We start from the raw sequence: 14,524 nt of genomic DNA on the forward strand, positions 1-14,524 counted from the left end.
AACAAATATAGTGACCATAGTGTAAAATACAAATAATTTTGAAGTTAGATTTGAAGTTTTTTTTTTTAAGAAAACACATTGAAATTTCAAATTTAGAGTTTTACAAATTATAAATAGAGAGTTTTTTTTGAAAATACTCTTAACCACACAAAAAATGAGAGGTGAATAAAATGCAAAGTGGTTCGTCATTTTGTACTGACACGATTCTCAATGGCGGTACAAATAATCTGAGAAACGCACATACTTTTCATTTTAATTTTTGTTGAATGGTGACTCAACCACTTAACCCAACAACCACACGATTCTCGCAGTATACATTCACAGCCATAGCAGTCTGGTGATTAACGGAACAAAGTTTGACTATAGTGATTATGTGGTAAAGTAAAAAGGTTTGACCTGTGGAGTCAATCTTCAGAAAAAGCAAGTAGAATCGTGCTTACTGCACAAGCGGATCTAACTCTCGCTTTGTTTTTTAAGAAACTAGTAAAAAGGGGAACTTTTTAATTTATTTAAAAAGTGGCAGTAATTATAGCCATCAACTACTCTAACAACAGTAAGTAAAATAATTACATGCATTTATTATATATAGAGCTTTGATTTTTTTTTCAACAAAAAAGTTGTTCTTGTATTCGTATATGACCATTTATACTTATATTCTATAATTTTATGATTGGTTGAAAATATATTTAATATCTATATTTAGCAACATTTTTGAAAAATATTTACTCATGATTTTTTGCCAAAATAACTTATAGTATGGAAAGTAAGAAATATATTATTTTGTTCAGCACTATGGATATATTTTTTTTTTTGACAAAGCAGTATGGATATTAGTCGGCCAAGTTATTTTGATATCTGACCAAAAATGTAATTTAATGCACAGATACAAACAGTACACATACAATAAAGTTGCAGGGGTTTATTAATAAATTGACCAGGGGAGTAATCATTTACATGAAAATCTCTCTGATTTAATTATTCGTTTCCCAGTTTCGCGTCTATCTCTTCTCTCTATATCTATTGGGAACCACCAAGCCAAGCGCTTCTTCTTTCTTCTTGGATCAATCAACGCGAAACAAAAGTCAATCGCGAAAGATATGGTTGAGACGAGAAGCAGCTCCTCCGCTTCAAAGCGTTTCTGTTCCTCCTCATCCCCTGAACCGTCGGCGTCGTCTCCACGCCCTTCGAAGCGATCTAAGGTCAAGATCGATGCCGCCTCTACTGCTATTGAATCCGTGAGATTATTGTTTTGATTGATTGGATTTCGAATCTGATTTTGATTTGGTTTCTTTTTCGAATCTGATTTTTTGAATTTCGAATTTTCGGATGACCTAGGCGGCGGCTGCGGCGGCGGCGGAACCGGCGGGGTCTTCGTCGGCGAGCGAGGTTCCGATCGAGAACCAAGGACCGGGTTCGGATCCTGGATCGGAATCTGGGGAGCCGGAGCTGAGATCCTCTGATCCGCAAGGTGTGGATGCTGCGGAGAAGCCTGTTGTTCTCACTGATGTGCCTTTGAGAGAGGCCTCTCCTGAAGAAACTGATGCTAACCCTGAAGTCGATGTCTTGGCCACACCTACAGTTGCAGGTTTTGTTTCTTGTCTATAAATGTTCTGTCTTTATAAAAAAAAGAGTTACCGTTTCTAATGTTTTTGGTGTGTTTGTTTGTGGATTTAGAGGAAGTGGTGGGGGATGGTGAGAAGTCGAAGGCGGGGAAGAAACGTGCTAAGGCTCCTTGGGCGAAGCTGCTTTCCCAGTATCCTCAGGTGAGGCTGTGAATTGCTCATTGAGGGTTTAGCAGTGTGAAACTCGGGTCATCTTTTTAAGTAAAGATCTGGTCTTTTAGTTCACTCGGAACGAGATTAGTTGTCTGCATGTCCGTTTCTTTTATTTTGTCCGATATCGGACTGTTCGGACTCTGCTTTTTAAGTTTTGAGTATGAGACTTTTTACTTTTGTTTCTGACTGACCTGAGGTATTTTCTCTGCAATTTCAGAACCCTCACCGTATCATGAGGGGACCTGTGTTCACGGTTGGACGTCGGGGATGTGATTTATCTATCAAAGACCAGTCTATGCCCAGCACCCTTTGTGAACTGAAGCAGGCTGAGGTAAGGACATCTTATAGCACCTATCTAACTCGGTCTTTTATTGACTTTTAAGGAGAAAAGCCGTTTGCTTACATAGTTTTTGTGCAGAATGGTGGTCCATTGGTTGCAACTTTGGAGATAACTGGGAATGGAGTTCTTGTTCAGGTGAATGGAAAGTGTTACCAGAAAGGTGCTCTCGTTCACCTCCGGGGTGGGGACGAAGTGATCTTCAACATTTCTGGGAGACATGCTTATGTATCCTTTTTGGAGTTGTGTGGAATTTTTTGATTCACGTTTATCTTTTTAAGAATGTTCTTGCCATTTGATTTCAGTGATTTCTTGCAAATATTTCTTAACGTTTGTCTAGATATTTCAACCTCTTAAAGATGAAAATCAAGCCGCTCCTGACAGAGCTTCTTCACAGATTTTATTTGAAGCTCGAGGTGGCCGGGTTCATTCTGAGACAAGAGCAGGAGAGTCCTCAGCTGTTGATGGGGCCTCTATATTGGCATCTCTATCAAAGTACCGCAACTTACATCTTCGACCACCAATTGCTAAATCTGCCAAAAGGCAGCAAAATCCAGAGGTTCCGCAGGAGCCTCCGAGCTGCAATGATTGCACCTCAGATACTGACATGAATGATGCTGATAGTAACAATGATCATGCTGCTATTGCTTCAGTGGAGAAAACTGCTGCTTCAACCTCTTACACTGCCGATGAGAATCTTAATGCCGATGGCACTGGACTGGATCCTTTTCAAGAAGCCGATGGTGGAAACCCTCCGGCTTCTGGTTATGAAATCAGACCTATCTTACGCCTTCTTGGGGAATCCTCTTCATTGGATATGAGGGGCATCTCCAAATTGCTGGATGAACGAAGGGAAGTGAGAGAACTCCTTAGAGAATTTGACATTTCATCTACCATATCGACTAGGCGTCAAGCGTTTAAGGATAGTCTGCGAGGAGGAGTGCTAATTGCTGAAAACATAGATGTTTCTTTGGATAACTTCCCTTATTTTCTAAGGTCGGGCTGCTATATATTATTTTTGATTACGACCATACATCTGGATTATGATTGTTTGATGATTTATAACCAATACGTTTTCTGAATTCTCGCAGTGCTACGACGAAGGATGTTCTGATAGCATCGATGTATGTCCATATGAAGGGTGGAAGTAAGTTCGCAAAGTATGCATCAGACTTGCCTACAACGAGTCCCCGTATCTTGCTGTCTGGACCAGCAGGTATGAGGCTTTGCCATAAGTGTTTCTATTACCTTCATATATATGACTGATATGCCTATTTTTCTAACCAAGTTTTACCGTATGGCATATTATTAGGCTCTGAGATATATCAGGAAATGTTGGCAAAAGGGCTTGCGAAAAATTTTGGGGCCAAGTTGATGATCGTTGACTCTCTTTTGTTGCCTGGGGTACTTCTCTCTTTTTTCCATTAGTTTCTCCTTTCTGATAGCCGTACAATTTTGTTTTGTGTATTAAAATAATTTTCTGTCATCTTGAGCAAGTGGATATCAAGCTTAGATGCTATATTTGTCACAGTGTCCACTCTTCCATTGTTTTCAGCTGGCTCTTAGAAAATTAGTAGGTTTTGTCGGTCAGTCCAGGGAATTCATTGTTTTCTTTTACTTTTTCTGGATGGCTTCAGGGATCTCCAACCAAGGAAGCTGAATCTTCTAAAGAAGGTTCTAGGCGTGAAAGGCTCTCTATGCTTGCTAAACGAGCTGTTCAGGCTGCTCAAGCACTGCAGCATAAGAAACCAACTTCAAGTGTTGACGCTGACATAACAGGTGGATCAGCATTGAGTTCTCAAGCTTTGCCAAAGCAAGAAGTGTCAACTGCAACTTCTAAGAGTTACACGTTTAAAGCAGGCATGTTGGTTTTTGATCTGATTGGTTCACTTTCTTTCCTGTACCAATTTTCACGTGTTACTGAACAAGCACTCCTATCATTTTTAGGTGACCGAGTCAAGTTTCTAGGTCCTTCATCATCTGCAATCTCGTCTCTTCAAGGCCCACCACTTAGGTATTGTTTGCTGTTTTTAAGTCTTTACATCTGCTGTATTCAGAACTCAGTTCTAATACATTTACTGCTTTGTACTTTATAGGGGACCAACCATTGGTTTCCAGGGAAAAGTAGTCCTTGCATTTGAAGACAACGCTTTATCAAAAATTGGGATTAGATTCGATAGGCCTGTGCCGGATGGCAATGATCTTGGTGGCCTCTGCGAAGAAGACCATGGTTTTTTCTGTTCTGGTAATTGGCGGGCTGTTATTTCCAATTCAAACTCAATTAAAAATATATTATTTTACTAATGCCATTCTGTCTGTGCAGCTAGCTCACTTCGGTTAGATGGTTCTTCTGGTGATGATGCTGATAAACTCGCCGTTAATGAAATCTTCGAGGTGCATTTTACTTTCAGTAATGGGAGCGTACTACTTAGTCCTTTAGGTGCAGGATTGTTAACCCTCTTGACTCGTATAAATAGGTCGCACTTAGTGAGGCTGAAGGAGGGTCATTGATACTGTTCCTTAAAGATATTGAGAAATCTCTGGTGGGGAATAGTGACGTATATGCAACCTTGAAGAGCAAGCTCGAGAATTTACCGGAAAATATTGTTGTCATAGCCTCACAAACCCAGTTGGACGCTCGAAAAGAGAAAGTAGGCATCTTATCTAATCGTATCTGGTTCTCTTTTGGAATCTTTAAGCCATCTAAAATGTCTTCATCTGTATAGCTAATTGAATGTTGGTATTTTTTCAGTCCCATCCTGGAGGTTTCTTGTTTACTAAGTTTGGCGGCAACCAGACGGCTCTACTAGATCTTGCATTTCCGGTATGATGACCTGACTTATCTTTAATTATTTTCCGCTTTTGTAATTGCTATGTATGTTTTTGAGATGTTGAATGTTATTTCGTGTTTCATCTGCAGGATAATTTTAGTAAACTGCACGATAGGAGCAAAGAAACACCTAAATCGTTGAAACAAATAACTCGTCTATTTCCTAACAAAGTCGCCATCCAGTTACCTCAGGTCGATACCTTTGTTCTTTTCTTCTCGCCTGGGTTCATTTTTATCTGTTATTTCCTCTACTTATGCTTTTAAGGCATAATAGGACGAAGCTTTACTGTCGGACTGGAAGGAGAAACTGGACCGTGATACAGAGCTTTTGAAGGTTCAGGCTAATATAACCAGCATCCTTGGAGTGAGCATCTTCTTATCAAGTCCTTTAGCTATCTAAGTCTTTGGCTTATGTCTTTGTTGATAATGCCTACAGGTCCTCGCCAAAAACCGTCTGGACTGCCCTGACCTTGGAACCTTGTGCATCAAAGATCAAACCCTTCTTCCTGAAAGTGGGCCTCTCTCCCTTACCATTTTTGATTATTTTCTTTCTGCTTTGATGAGCCGCTTGGGGTGGCTAACCAGTTACTGTATGTATTTCTAGGTGCTGAGAAAGTGGTTGGCTGGGCTTTTAGCCACCATCTTATGAACTGTTCAGAACCTATAATGAAAGATAACAAGCTTCTTATCTCAGCAGAAAGGTTATCTTTCTTATATATTCTGAAATACAGTAAGCTAAAATGCAGCTTCGATTTGAAAGTAACACTTTTGCATGTGTTGCAGCATTACATATGGCCTGCAGATGTTACATGGTGTTCAGAACGAAAACAAGAGTCTAAAGAAATCCCTCAAGGTAATATTTTATAATTTTATTTCTTTCCTCGTAAGTTAATAAGTTTCGAATCTAAGAGTTGCTGTGCTGTTTCAGGATGTTGTTACTGAGAACGAGTTTGAGAAAAAACTCTTATCAGATGTCATTCCCCCTAGCGACATAGGTGTTTCGTTTGATGATATTGGAGCTCTAGAGAATGTGAAAGACACATTGAAAGAGTTGGTGATGCTTCCTCTTCAAAGACCCGAATTATTTGACAAAGGCCAGCTTACCAAGGTACCTTTCGTGGCTTTACGTTTTCATTCCCTCTCTTCTGGACATCAAATATATGATCACGTTTTACTGCAGCCTACAAAAGGTATTCTGTTGTTTGGACCTCCTGGTACCGGAAAGACGATGCTGGCAAAGGCAGTAGCAACTGAAGCTGGCGCAAACTTCATTAATATCTCAATGTCTAGTATCACTTCAAAGGTACCTCTCCAACAATCATTTGAATTTTGTATGTATGCTAGTTTTAAAGGTTGTATTTACCCAACTAATACAAATCCTTTGCAGTGGTTTGGTGAGGGAGAGAAGTATGTTAAAGCTGTCTTCTCTTTAGCAAGCAAAATCGCTCCAAGTGTCATTTTTGTTGATGAGGTATGTTCCAAAAGATCAAAAAACCGTTCTCTGTTTCACCTCTCCTTTGAAGCCTAGCTTTCTTGTACTCTCTCAGTCTAATGATTGCTGAAAACATTTAACCTTTAGGTGGATAGCATGTTGGGAAGACGTGAAAATCCAGGGGAACATGAAGCTATGCGTAAGATGAAGAATGAATTCATGATAAACTGGGACGGTTTACGAACAAAGGATAGAGAACGAGTTCTGGTACTTGCTGCTACCAACAGACCATTTGACCTCGACGAAGCAGTTATTAGACGGCTTCCCCGGAGGTAAAAAGCTAACATACTGTGTCTCTTATAAACAGTATTTATCATGTTTGTTACTATCGCTGAGCGTCCGATCAATTTGTCTATGCAGATTGATGGTTAATCTTCCAGATGCTACAAACAGAGCAAAGATCCTGAGCGTTATTCTAGCTAAAGAAGAAATAGGACCAGACGTTGATTTAGAAGCGATTGCAAATATGACAGATGGGTACTCAGGAAGTGACTTAAAGGTCTCTTCTTTTCTTCTCTCTCATCTCTCCTTGAATCTCAATCTCCTTGGCTTGTAAAAAGCTCACATTCTCTCTTATGGTTGCAGAATCTTTGTGTAACTGCGGCTCATCTTCCAATTCGAGAAATACTAGAGAAAGAAAAGAAGGTTTTGTTTCAACTTTTAATGCGTTGCTTCTAATCCAAACACCTTTGATTTACAATTGGTTTTATACTGACTGTTTGTTTTGACTCTATAGGAAAAAACGGCAGCTGAGGTTGAAAACCGTCCAACGCCTCCATTGTATAGCTGCACAGACATTCGTCCACTGACAATGACTGATTTCAAGGCTGCCCATGAACAGGTAGGTGTAGAAAAAACTCGGCATTGTGTTTTATGTAAGATCTGAAAATTATGGTGACTAAATGATCTGAAATGCATGTACATAGGTATGTGCGAGTGTGTCTACAGACTCATCAAACATGAACGAGCTTCAGCAATGGAACGAGCTGTATGGAGAAGGAGGATCAAGGAAGAAGACTTCCTTGAGCTACTTCATGTAGATGAGACAGTGTGAGAAAAGGAGAGTGAGAGATTTGTTCGTTTTATCTGATTTTGGTCCCTTTTCTTAATTTATAAAATTTATGTACAGAAGAGAGAAAGAGTGTTGTTCGTTTTCGTTGTCTAATTCATTTTCTTTCTCAACATAAAACATTCGCTGTATAATCTAGATACATGAGTACATAGAGGTTCGGATCTTTTGAAGTATACGTACATGTTTTCTGAAATCCTGAAAATGTATGCCCTCTTTTTAGATAAAACTTGCAATCTTAAGATGTTAGTCGTGACCTTGAGTGTGTGTAAACTTGCTACGTCTTCTTAGGGTTTTAAGTTTAAGATGTTAGTTATGACCTTGAGCGTTTCTAGACATGCTACGTCTTCTTAGGGTTTTAACTTCTTTCCCATGCTTATTAGCATATGTCCGGTTTTCATCAGTGTCTGCTAGATCTAACTTGGAGAGTAAATATGACACATAAGTGGTCTTCGCATTCATCTACATATGCTTAAATGTCACTATAAGTGCAAGTGTTCTGCAGATACTAGAACACTACTAGGCAGATCTGGAATCTCCTTGACAACTTCAATCCGCACACAAATGGAACACACAGAATCCGCTGTATAAGAATTTTGATTAGACAAGGGCAAGTGGGAATATAAGTTTGTAATTATGTTTGTCAAGTTAACAAACATCTGAGACTCTTTTTTTCTTTTCTAATTTTATCGTCCTTTCTTAGTTCATGCAAAGGTAAGCTAGTGATTTTGCAAGAGCCAAAAAACATGACTACTATGCCTGTAATGAACAACTCTTCTTCTTCATTATCGTTGCACAAAGGCATGAAGAATTTGGTGCTAAATGACGTGCATAACTCATGTCTCCTTATGAAATCTCAAGAAACAAAACCGAACTCCCCAAACCTAGGTTCAGTTCGGTTGGTTCGGTTCTCAGACCTAGTATATATATTCATAAAATCTCCCATCCTGTACATCAGTGTCAAAACTCAGAAAACACACTTTGTAAAGTGACTTTGCATGGAGAAGGATAATAAGAGAACGTACTTCAGATAATAGTCAGTTTCTGAAACAGATGAAGCTGAAACCTGATCGGACATCCATCCATCCAACCAGAAAAGAAAGAATAAGCCACTTTATTAAATCATACAACAACATATATATATATATATATATATATAATTTTCCACACAGATATAGCTAAAAGCAAAAAAATACTGTAGCAGAAACATCTTTATCTTCAATCTACTTTATAGAAAGCACTTGAGATATGTCTTTTGAAAAAGGGGCTTTAATATAAAGAAAATTGAGAAGGGGATAGTGTTTGAGTGGCCAGAGAAAGAGATATAGCTTTGAAGATACACATTATTCAACCTTCCTTCCTTCTTCTACATCTTCATCTTCTTAGTATACATACGAGAGCAAAATGGAATCTGATGGAGTGTCGTTACCATTGATTCACAAGCATCCTATGATGCCTTTCAATGATCTGAGGAGAGGTGATTGTTGTCGACTCTTTAAATCTGAGAGTGATGGCTACTACTGCGAACTCTGTGATATTTTCGTGCACAAGAAATGTGGCGACCTCCCTGGATATATCAACCACCCATCTCACCCCAATCACACTCTACGGCTTCAAGAAAAACCAGGTCACACATGTGCTTTATGTGAAGGAAGAATCTGGAATCTATGCTATAGTTGTGAGATGTGTGACTTTGTTGTGGATCTACACTGTGCTAAGTACCCACCACCAGATGTTATTGCCAATTTAGAGACGCATCCCCACAAGCTCACACTTGTTAAGGAAGAAACCTGCAGGTTCAAATGTTGTGCTAAATGCGGGAAGTATGGTGATGGATTTACTTACAAATGCGATGAGTGTGATGTAGCCTTCCATGTGGAATGTGCATGGCACCCAGCACCACTAGATCACCCAACAGAGGTAAACCACTCTTACCACTCCTTGCATCCTCTTAAGCTCCACACGGGTTCACCACCGGACTATTCTGATAGAATGTGTCGTCTTTGCGGAAGATGGATTCAAGAAGAATTATTTTATCATTGCTCATCTTGTAACTTCACTTTGGATATGCGTTGTGTTCTGAACCCGCCACCAAAATCTCTTGTGGATTTGAAAGCTCATGATCACCAACTCACCCTTCTTCCACGACTCGATTCTTTCACATGTAATGCTTGCGGCCTCAAAGGAGTTCGAAGCCCTTACGCATGCTTTATCTGTGGTTTCATGATCCATCAAGATTGTCTTTCCCTTCCACGTGTCATTAACATAAATCGCCATGATCACCGTGTTTCTCGTGCTTCTGTTCTTGGTGACGGTGCTATGAATTCTGTGTGCGGAGTGTGTCTGTTACGTATGCTCATACAGCTGTACACGGATGCTATCTTATCCATGTGAATATTTCTTTATGCATAATAAACACATCACGTGAGGAGGCACGTGGGGAGGAAGGCTTCACGCAGAGTGTGTGACTGAAGAGGGACCTTTACTATTTAAGCAGTGAGAGGGGAGAGAGTTAGGGTTATCTAGAGATTAGATCACAAGAGGGGGAGGTGAGAGACTCCATTAATAATTCTCTCAAGGTTGAATACAGTTCTTATCATCAATCTACGTTTGTTTCCTTTGTTTTGTTACTGTTTTGATCCAAGAGATACGTTTCACGTATCAAGTGGTATCAGAGCTCAGTTACGAGCCATGGGGACGATGGAGATTCCGATCTTCTACGGTGAAGAACCGGAGGAGTGGGTTTCATGGATGGATGCGTTTATTGCTGATCAAAGTCTTTCAGAGTTTGAGACAAGGCAGTTTACGTATGGTTTCATTGACGGTGAAGCACACACATGGTACTGCGATGAGTTGTCGAAATCTGGGTTTGATAGCTGGGAAGATCTGAAAGTTAGGCTGATCCGACGGTTCAGCACGAGAGTGGTGGAAGCGAAGCAGCCTAGCTTGTTGGACCATATCAAACAGATGAGAATTCTTCTGGATGATCTTCAACGAAAGTGGAAAGAAGAAGATGAGGCGAAGAAACAACGGGAAGAAGAGATGAAGGCCGCTGGAGGTTCGAATCAGACCCTGAGCTCCGTCGAAGGATTTGTGAGTTTCGAGTCGGCTCCACCGGTGACTGTATCGGAAAAGAAAGACGATCTGATTGTGTACTCAAATCAACTGATGCCAGAGGTGAAGAAGGATGCGTTGATTTTGGACTGTCCAGTGTCGGTACTGGATAAGGATGATCCAGAGAGCGAAAGCCTTTTGCTCGAACAGGACAATAGCTCAGAGACAGAGATGGATGGTTGTGCCTGCCAAGTGTTCGATCAAATACCCAAGAGAAGAAAAAAAGTAGCAAAGAAGAAGAAGAGATGGAAAAGGCTCTTTCCTAATATTGAGGATCAGTTGGCAGAGATTTTGAACAATGAAGAGAGTGATAATTCAGACATGTTGGGGATACAGATGGAGAACACAACCAAGAGTCAAAGGAAGAGTTGGTTGGAGTGGAGTAAAGGGCGCTGTCACTGGGTGCACACTCGCCAAAAGGTGGACAGAAAATGGCTGCTCATGTTCAGAACAAAGAAGAGGAACAGGAAGAAAATGACAGAGAATGCAGAGAAAAACTGTGGGACTTATGAAAGGACAAAGCGATGCAAGGAAGCTGGGATAGCTTTGCTGAGACACATGATCAGATGTTGGTACTACCAAGAGAGGAAAGATACATCTAAGAGATGGAACAAGAAAAGTGTGGAGATCAGAATACACATCGTCCAAGTGCCAGGGAGGAGGATGCGGCTGCATGTTACAAAGCCTGAGAAGAATAAGAGCAAGTGTGTCAAGCATGTTGATTGCATTATCAGCTTGTGGAAAACAAAAATGACGGTTGTGAGGAAGGTAATCATGCATGGGTGGGGGTCTTCAAAGCTGTCAGGGAGGCCTAAAGCAACCTGTAAGAAGCTGGCAAAATGGCAGAAACATAAGTTCAAGCAGAAAAATCATAAGGAATGGATTGAGCTAGATGGTGTTGTGATGAAGATTAAGAAGTTGCTAGCTGGTACGATGACAAGGAAAGCAAGGAGGAATCTCTACGTGAGTCAGGTGTCCAACAAAAAGTGGCTGCTGAGATTTATAAAGAAGAAGAAAGGGAGAATGAAGAATGCCAAGCTCAATAATCAGATTAAGAAGAGATTTTCAGGTAGCTATGTTACTGTTTTGTGGGACTTAAAGCTTGAACTTTTACTGGAACTGAAGAGAAAGAAGTTCAGTCGATGGTGTATGAAAAAGCTCTATAACAAAGTCTACTTGGAGAGCAGAAAATTGATGCAAATAAATGGTTCTTTTTGGAAGTTGTTGTTGGCTGTGGTGCTGAGAAATAGGGCCAAATTGAAGTACATATATATGGGCTGTGGTGAGATTTTCTTGCTGGGTAAAACAGTGAGGCCATTCAAGGATCATGGTAAGCGAAACACAAGAAGTGTGAAGCATGATAAGACGAGGAGATGGAAGTATAAACTAGGTAAAATGGAGCTCTCTTTGCAAGTGTTTCTGGTTGAAAGGGATGGTACAGAATGTGAAAGGAAGAGTGGCGATGAAGGAGGAAAACCCAATCACAAGACTCTAGAGCTCACTTGGATAGTCTTCAATATGAGTGCCAGTGTCTTGCCTCGGAAGTTGGACATCACACGTATAGGTCTGGTACTACAGTGGCTTGATACTTTAATGACCCTAAAAGTGAATTGGCAGGAGCAGGTGAAGTTCACAAGAATTCAGACGCTACCATTTGCGAAGAGGATTTCAGAGTCTAATGTCTGTGCACTTCTAACAGCTACAGAAGCGGATATGAACCAAGAGCTAAAGAGGGTCACCCACATCCTGCAGAAAAGAGCTCAAGACAGTGTGATAAAGACACAAACAACCATTGGGAAGTTCTGTGGCTTGCTGGGTTCAGTGCTTTTGGTGAGGGAAATTAATGATATCATAGTTTTAGAACTCGTGAAGAAGAGTATGACGGCAACACATTGTTTTGAGCTAAAGAACCGTGTGTGGGAACCAGGAATAGTAGCTTATGTTGGTGAGTGGAAGGAATTTGAGGAATTATCAAATGGAGTTCTAGATGGTTACCTGAGTGATTTCTTGAGCAAGTTAGTGGCTGTATCTAAGGGAGCCAGGATTATCAAGCTCAGGAGACGACATTATCTGACTTCCGTGTCTGCTTTCACTGTTGTTGTTCGGTTTCACTTGACATATGTGATGTTGCACTCACCAAGACCACCAGAATTGTTGGGCATTGCAGATAAACCAGAAACGTTTGGTAGCTTAGTGGATTGGGAGGAATATCAGACTGGCAATGAATCACCAAGACCACAACAATTCCTTAAACTCTTCACCGGTGCCAAGGTGACAAAGGCAGCTTCAAGCTTCAGGTTTACAGCAGATTGGAAGTTGTTTTTAACAACGGGGACAAGGTTAGCTTGCATAGAGGTACCAATCTCTCAGCAAGAGGAGATGTCAGTTTCTATTTTCAACCTTGAGGACAAGGTTGATTTCAAAGGCGGCGGTATTGTTACGTATGCTCATACAGCTGTACACGGATGCTATCTTATCCATGTGAATATTTCTTTATGCATAATAAACACATCACGTGAGGAGGCACGTGGGGAGGAAGGCTTCACGCAGAGTGTGTGACTGAAGAGGGACCTTTACTATTTAAGCAGTGAGAGGGGAGAGAGTTAGGGTTATCTAGAGATTAGATCACAAGAGGGGGAGGTGAGAGACTCCATTAATAATTCTCTCAAGGTTGAATACAGTTCTTATCATCAATCTACGTTTGTTTCCTTTGTTTTGTTACTGTTTTGATCCAAGAGATACGTTTCACGTATCAGTGTCGCAAGAAAGTGGATTGGACTTGTGGTGGTTTTTCTTGTCTGAGGTGTCCTGGCTATGTCGTTCATTCTCGCTGTGCTACCAGAAGAGATGTGTGGAACGGGAAAGAACTAGAAGGAGTACCTGAAGAAGAAGAAGATGTAGAACCATATGTGGTGATAGACGAAAACACAATACAACATTTCAGCCACAAAGAACATTACCTAAGAAGAAGCCATGGGAATGATATTCAATATGAGGAGAACAAACGATGCAGCGCATGCATCCATCCCATCGGTCTCCAATCCTTTTATGGTTGTATGGGTTGTGATTTTTCTCTCCATGAGAAGTGTGCTAACTGTCCTAAAAGGAAATGGCATGTGCTACACAACGAACGGCTCACTTTAGTTACAAACAAGGAGCCAGATGCCTTCAGATGTCATGCTTGCAGTCGAAGGTCCAATGGTTTCATGTACAAGCATGGGGATAAGGAGTTAGATGTGTTGTGCGGTTCGATTTATGAGCCATTTGTCCATACAAGTCATCCCCACCATCCATTATACTACCTTCCAACAGAAGAACTTACAAAAGGATGCAATGGTTGCAACCGATGCGACCCACGTTTGCTAACGTGCATTGAAGTTGATTGTGGATTTGTATTGTGCTTCACATGCGCCACTCTACCACAAGTGATAAAACACAGAGTAGACGATCATCCTCTCTCACTATGCTTTGGAGATGAAGAGGCAAGTGGTAAATACTGGTGTGACATTTGTGAGAGAGAAACCAATCCAAAGGACTGGTTCTACACTTGTAAAGACCATCGGGCTAGTTTGCATACGGAATGTGTGCTGGGAGAATTTACGGGGCTCATGCCAAGAAGCGTAGTAAAATATTCGGAGACATTGTATGAGGTGGTGCTGAATAATAGCGTAACTCGCCCATTTTGCCAACCGTGTAAGTCTCGTTGCATGTACCCTATCATCCTCAAGTTGCTTGGAACCTCGGAGACATACCTTTGCTCTATTGCTTGCGTATATGAGCATTGTTTCGATTATGAAGCGTTAAAAGTATAAAAAGTGTAATTAAATATGTTCATGGAGGCAAGATATTTATCCGTTTTTAGTTTCTTATATTCTTCCATTATGAGTTTTTTTTTTTTTTGCTAAAC

At 40.6% G+C, this 14,524-nt stretch overlaps 2 protein-coding genes across 3 annotated transcripts; both read left to right on the plus strand.

Moving 5' to 3' along the window:
• Positions 1–963: 963 nt before the first annotated feature.
• LOC108827784 (uncharacterized) lies at positions 964–7,679 on the plus strand. Of its 2 annotated transcripts, none has more exons than XM_018601265.2 (27): positions 964–1,235; positions 1,336–1,585; positions 1,675–1,763; positions 1,993–2,106; positions 2,194–2,340; positions 2,453–3,108; positions 3,204–3,328; positions 3,425–3,516; positions 3,750–3,972; positions 4,060–4,126; positions 4,209–4,357; positions 4,436–4,506; positions 4,590–4,763; positions 4,865–4,936; positions 5,033–5,134; positions 5,217–5,306; positions 5,379–5,454; positions 5,547–5,643; positions 5,726–5,795; positions 5,871–6,050; positions 6,123–6,245; positions 6,330–6,413; positions 6,522–6,706; positions 6,795–6,933; positions 7,020–7,079; positions 7,171–7,275; positions 7,361–7,679. In XM_018601265.2, the coding sequence occupies exons 1-27, from the start codon at positions 1,098–1,100 to the stop codon at positions 7,472–7,474; spliced, it is 3,792 nt and encodes a 1,263-aa protein (XP_018456767.2). In that variant the 5' UTR covers positions 964–1,097; the 3' UTR covers positions 7,475–7,679. The 2 variants fall into 2 exon arrangements, with proteins under 2 accessions (XP_018456767.2, XP_018456768.2); XM_018601266.2 differs by having other exon boundaries at positions 964–1,199.
• Positions 7,680–8,592: 913 nt separating this feature from the next.
• On the plus strand, positions 8,593–10,133 carry LOC108825027 (protein VACUOLELESS GAMETOPHYTES-like). The gene has a single exon (XM_018598372.2). It carries the CDS (start codon positions 8,908–8,910, stop codon positions 9,895–9,897), a length of 990 nt encoding a protein of 329 aa, XP_018453874.2. The 5' UTR covers positions 8,593–8,907; the 3' UTR covers positions 9,898–10,133.
• The last annotated feature ends 4,391 nt before the right edge of the window (positions 10,134–14,524 follow it).

Source organism: Raphanus sativus, chromosome 9 (assembly GCF_000801105.2).
Source record: "Raphanus sativus cultivar WK10039 chromosome 9, ASM80110v3, whole genome shotgun sequence".
Classification (NCBI taxonomy): domain Eukaryota; kingdom Viridiplantae; phylum Streptophyta; class Magnoliopsida; order Brassicales; family Brassicaceae; genus Raphanus; species Raphanus sativus.

Coding starts and splice junctions, on each gene's coding strand:
- LOC108827784 (XM_018601265.2), top strand. CDS start 1,098: ATGGTTGAGACGAGAAGCAGCTCCTCCGCTTCAAAGCGTTTCTGTTCC. Junction 1,236..1,335: donor CCTCTACTGCTATTGAATCC/GTGAGATTATTG, acceptor CGGATGACCTAG/GCGGCGGCTGCGGCGGCGGC. Junction 2,107..2,193: donor GTGAACTGAAGCAGGCTGAG/GTAAGGACATCT, acceptor GTTTTTGTGCAG/AATGGTGGTCCATTGGTTGC.
- LOC108825027 (XM_018598372.2), top strand. CDS start 8,908: ATGGAATCTGATGGAGTGTCGTTACCATTGATTCACAAGCATCCTATG.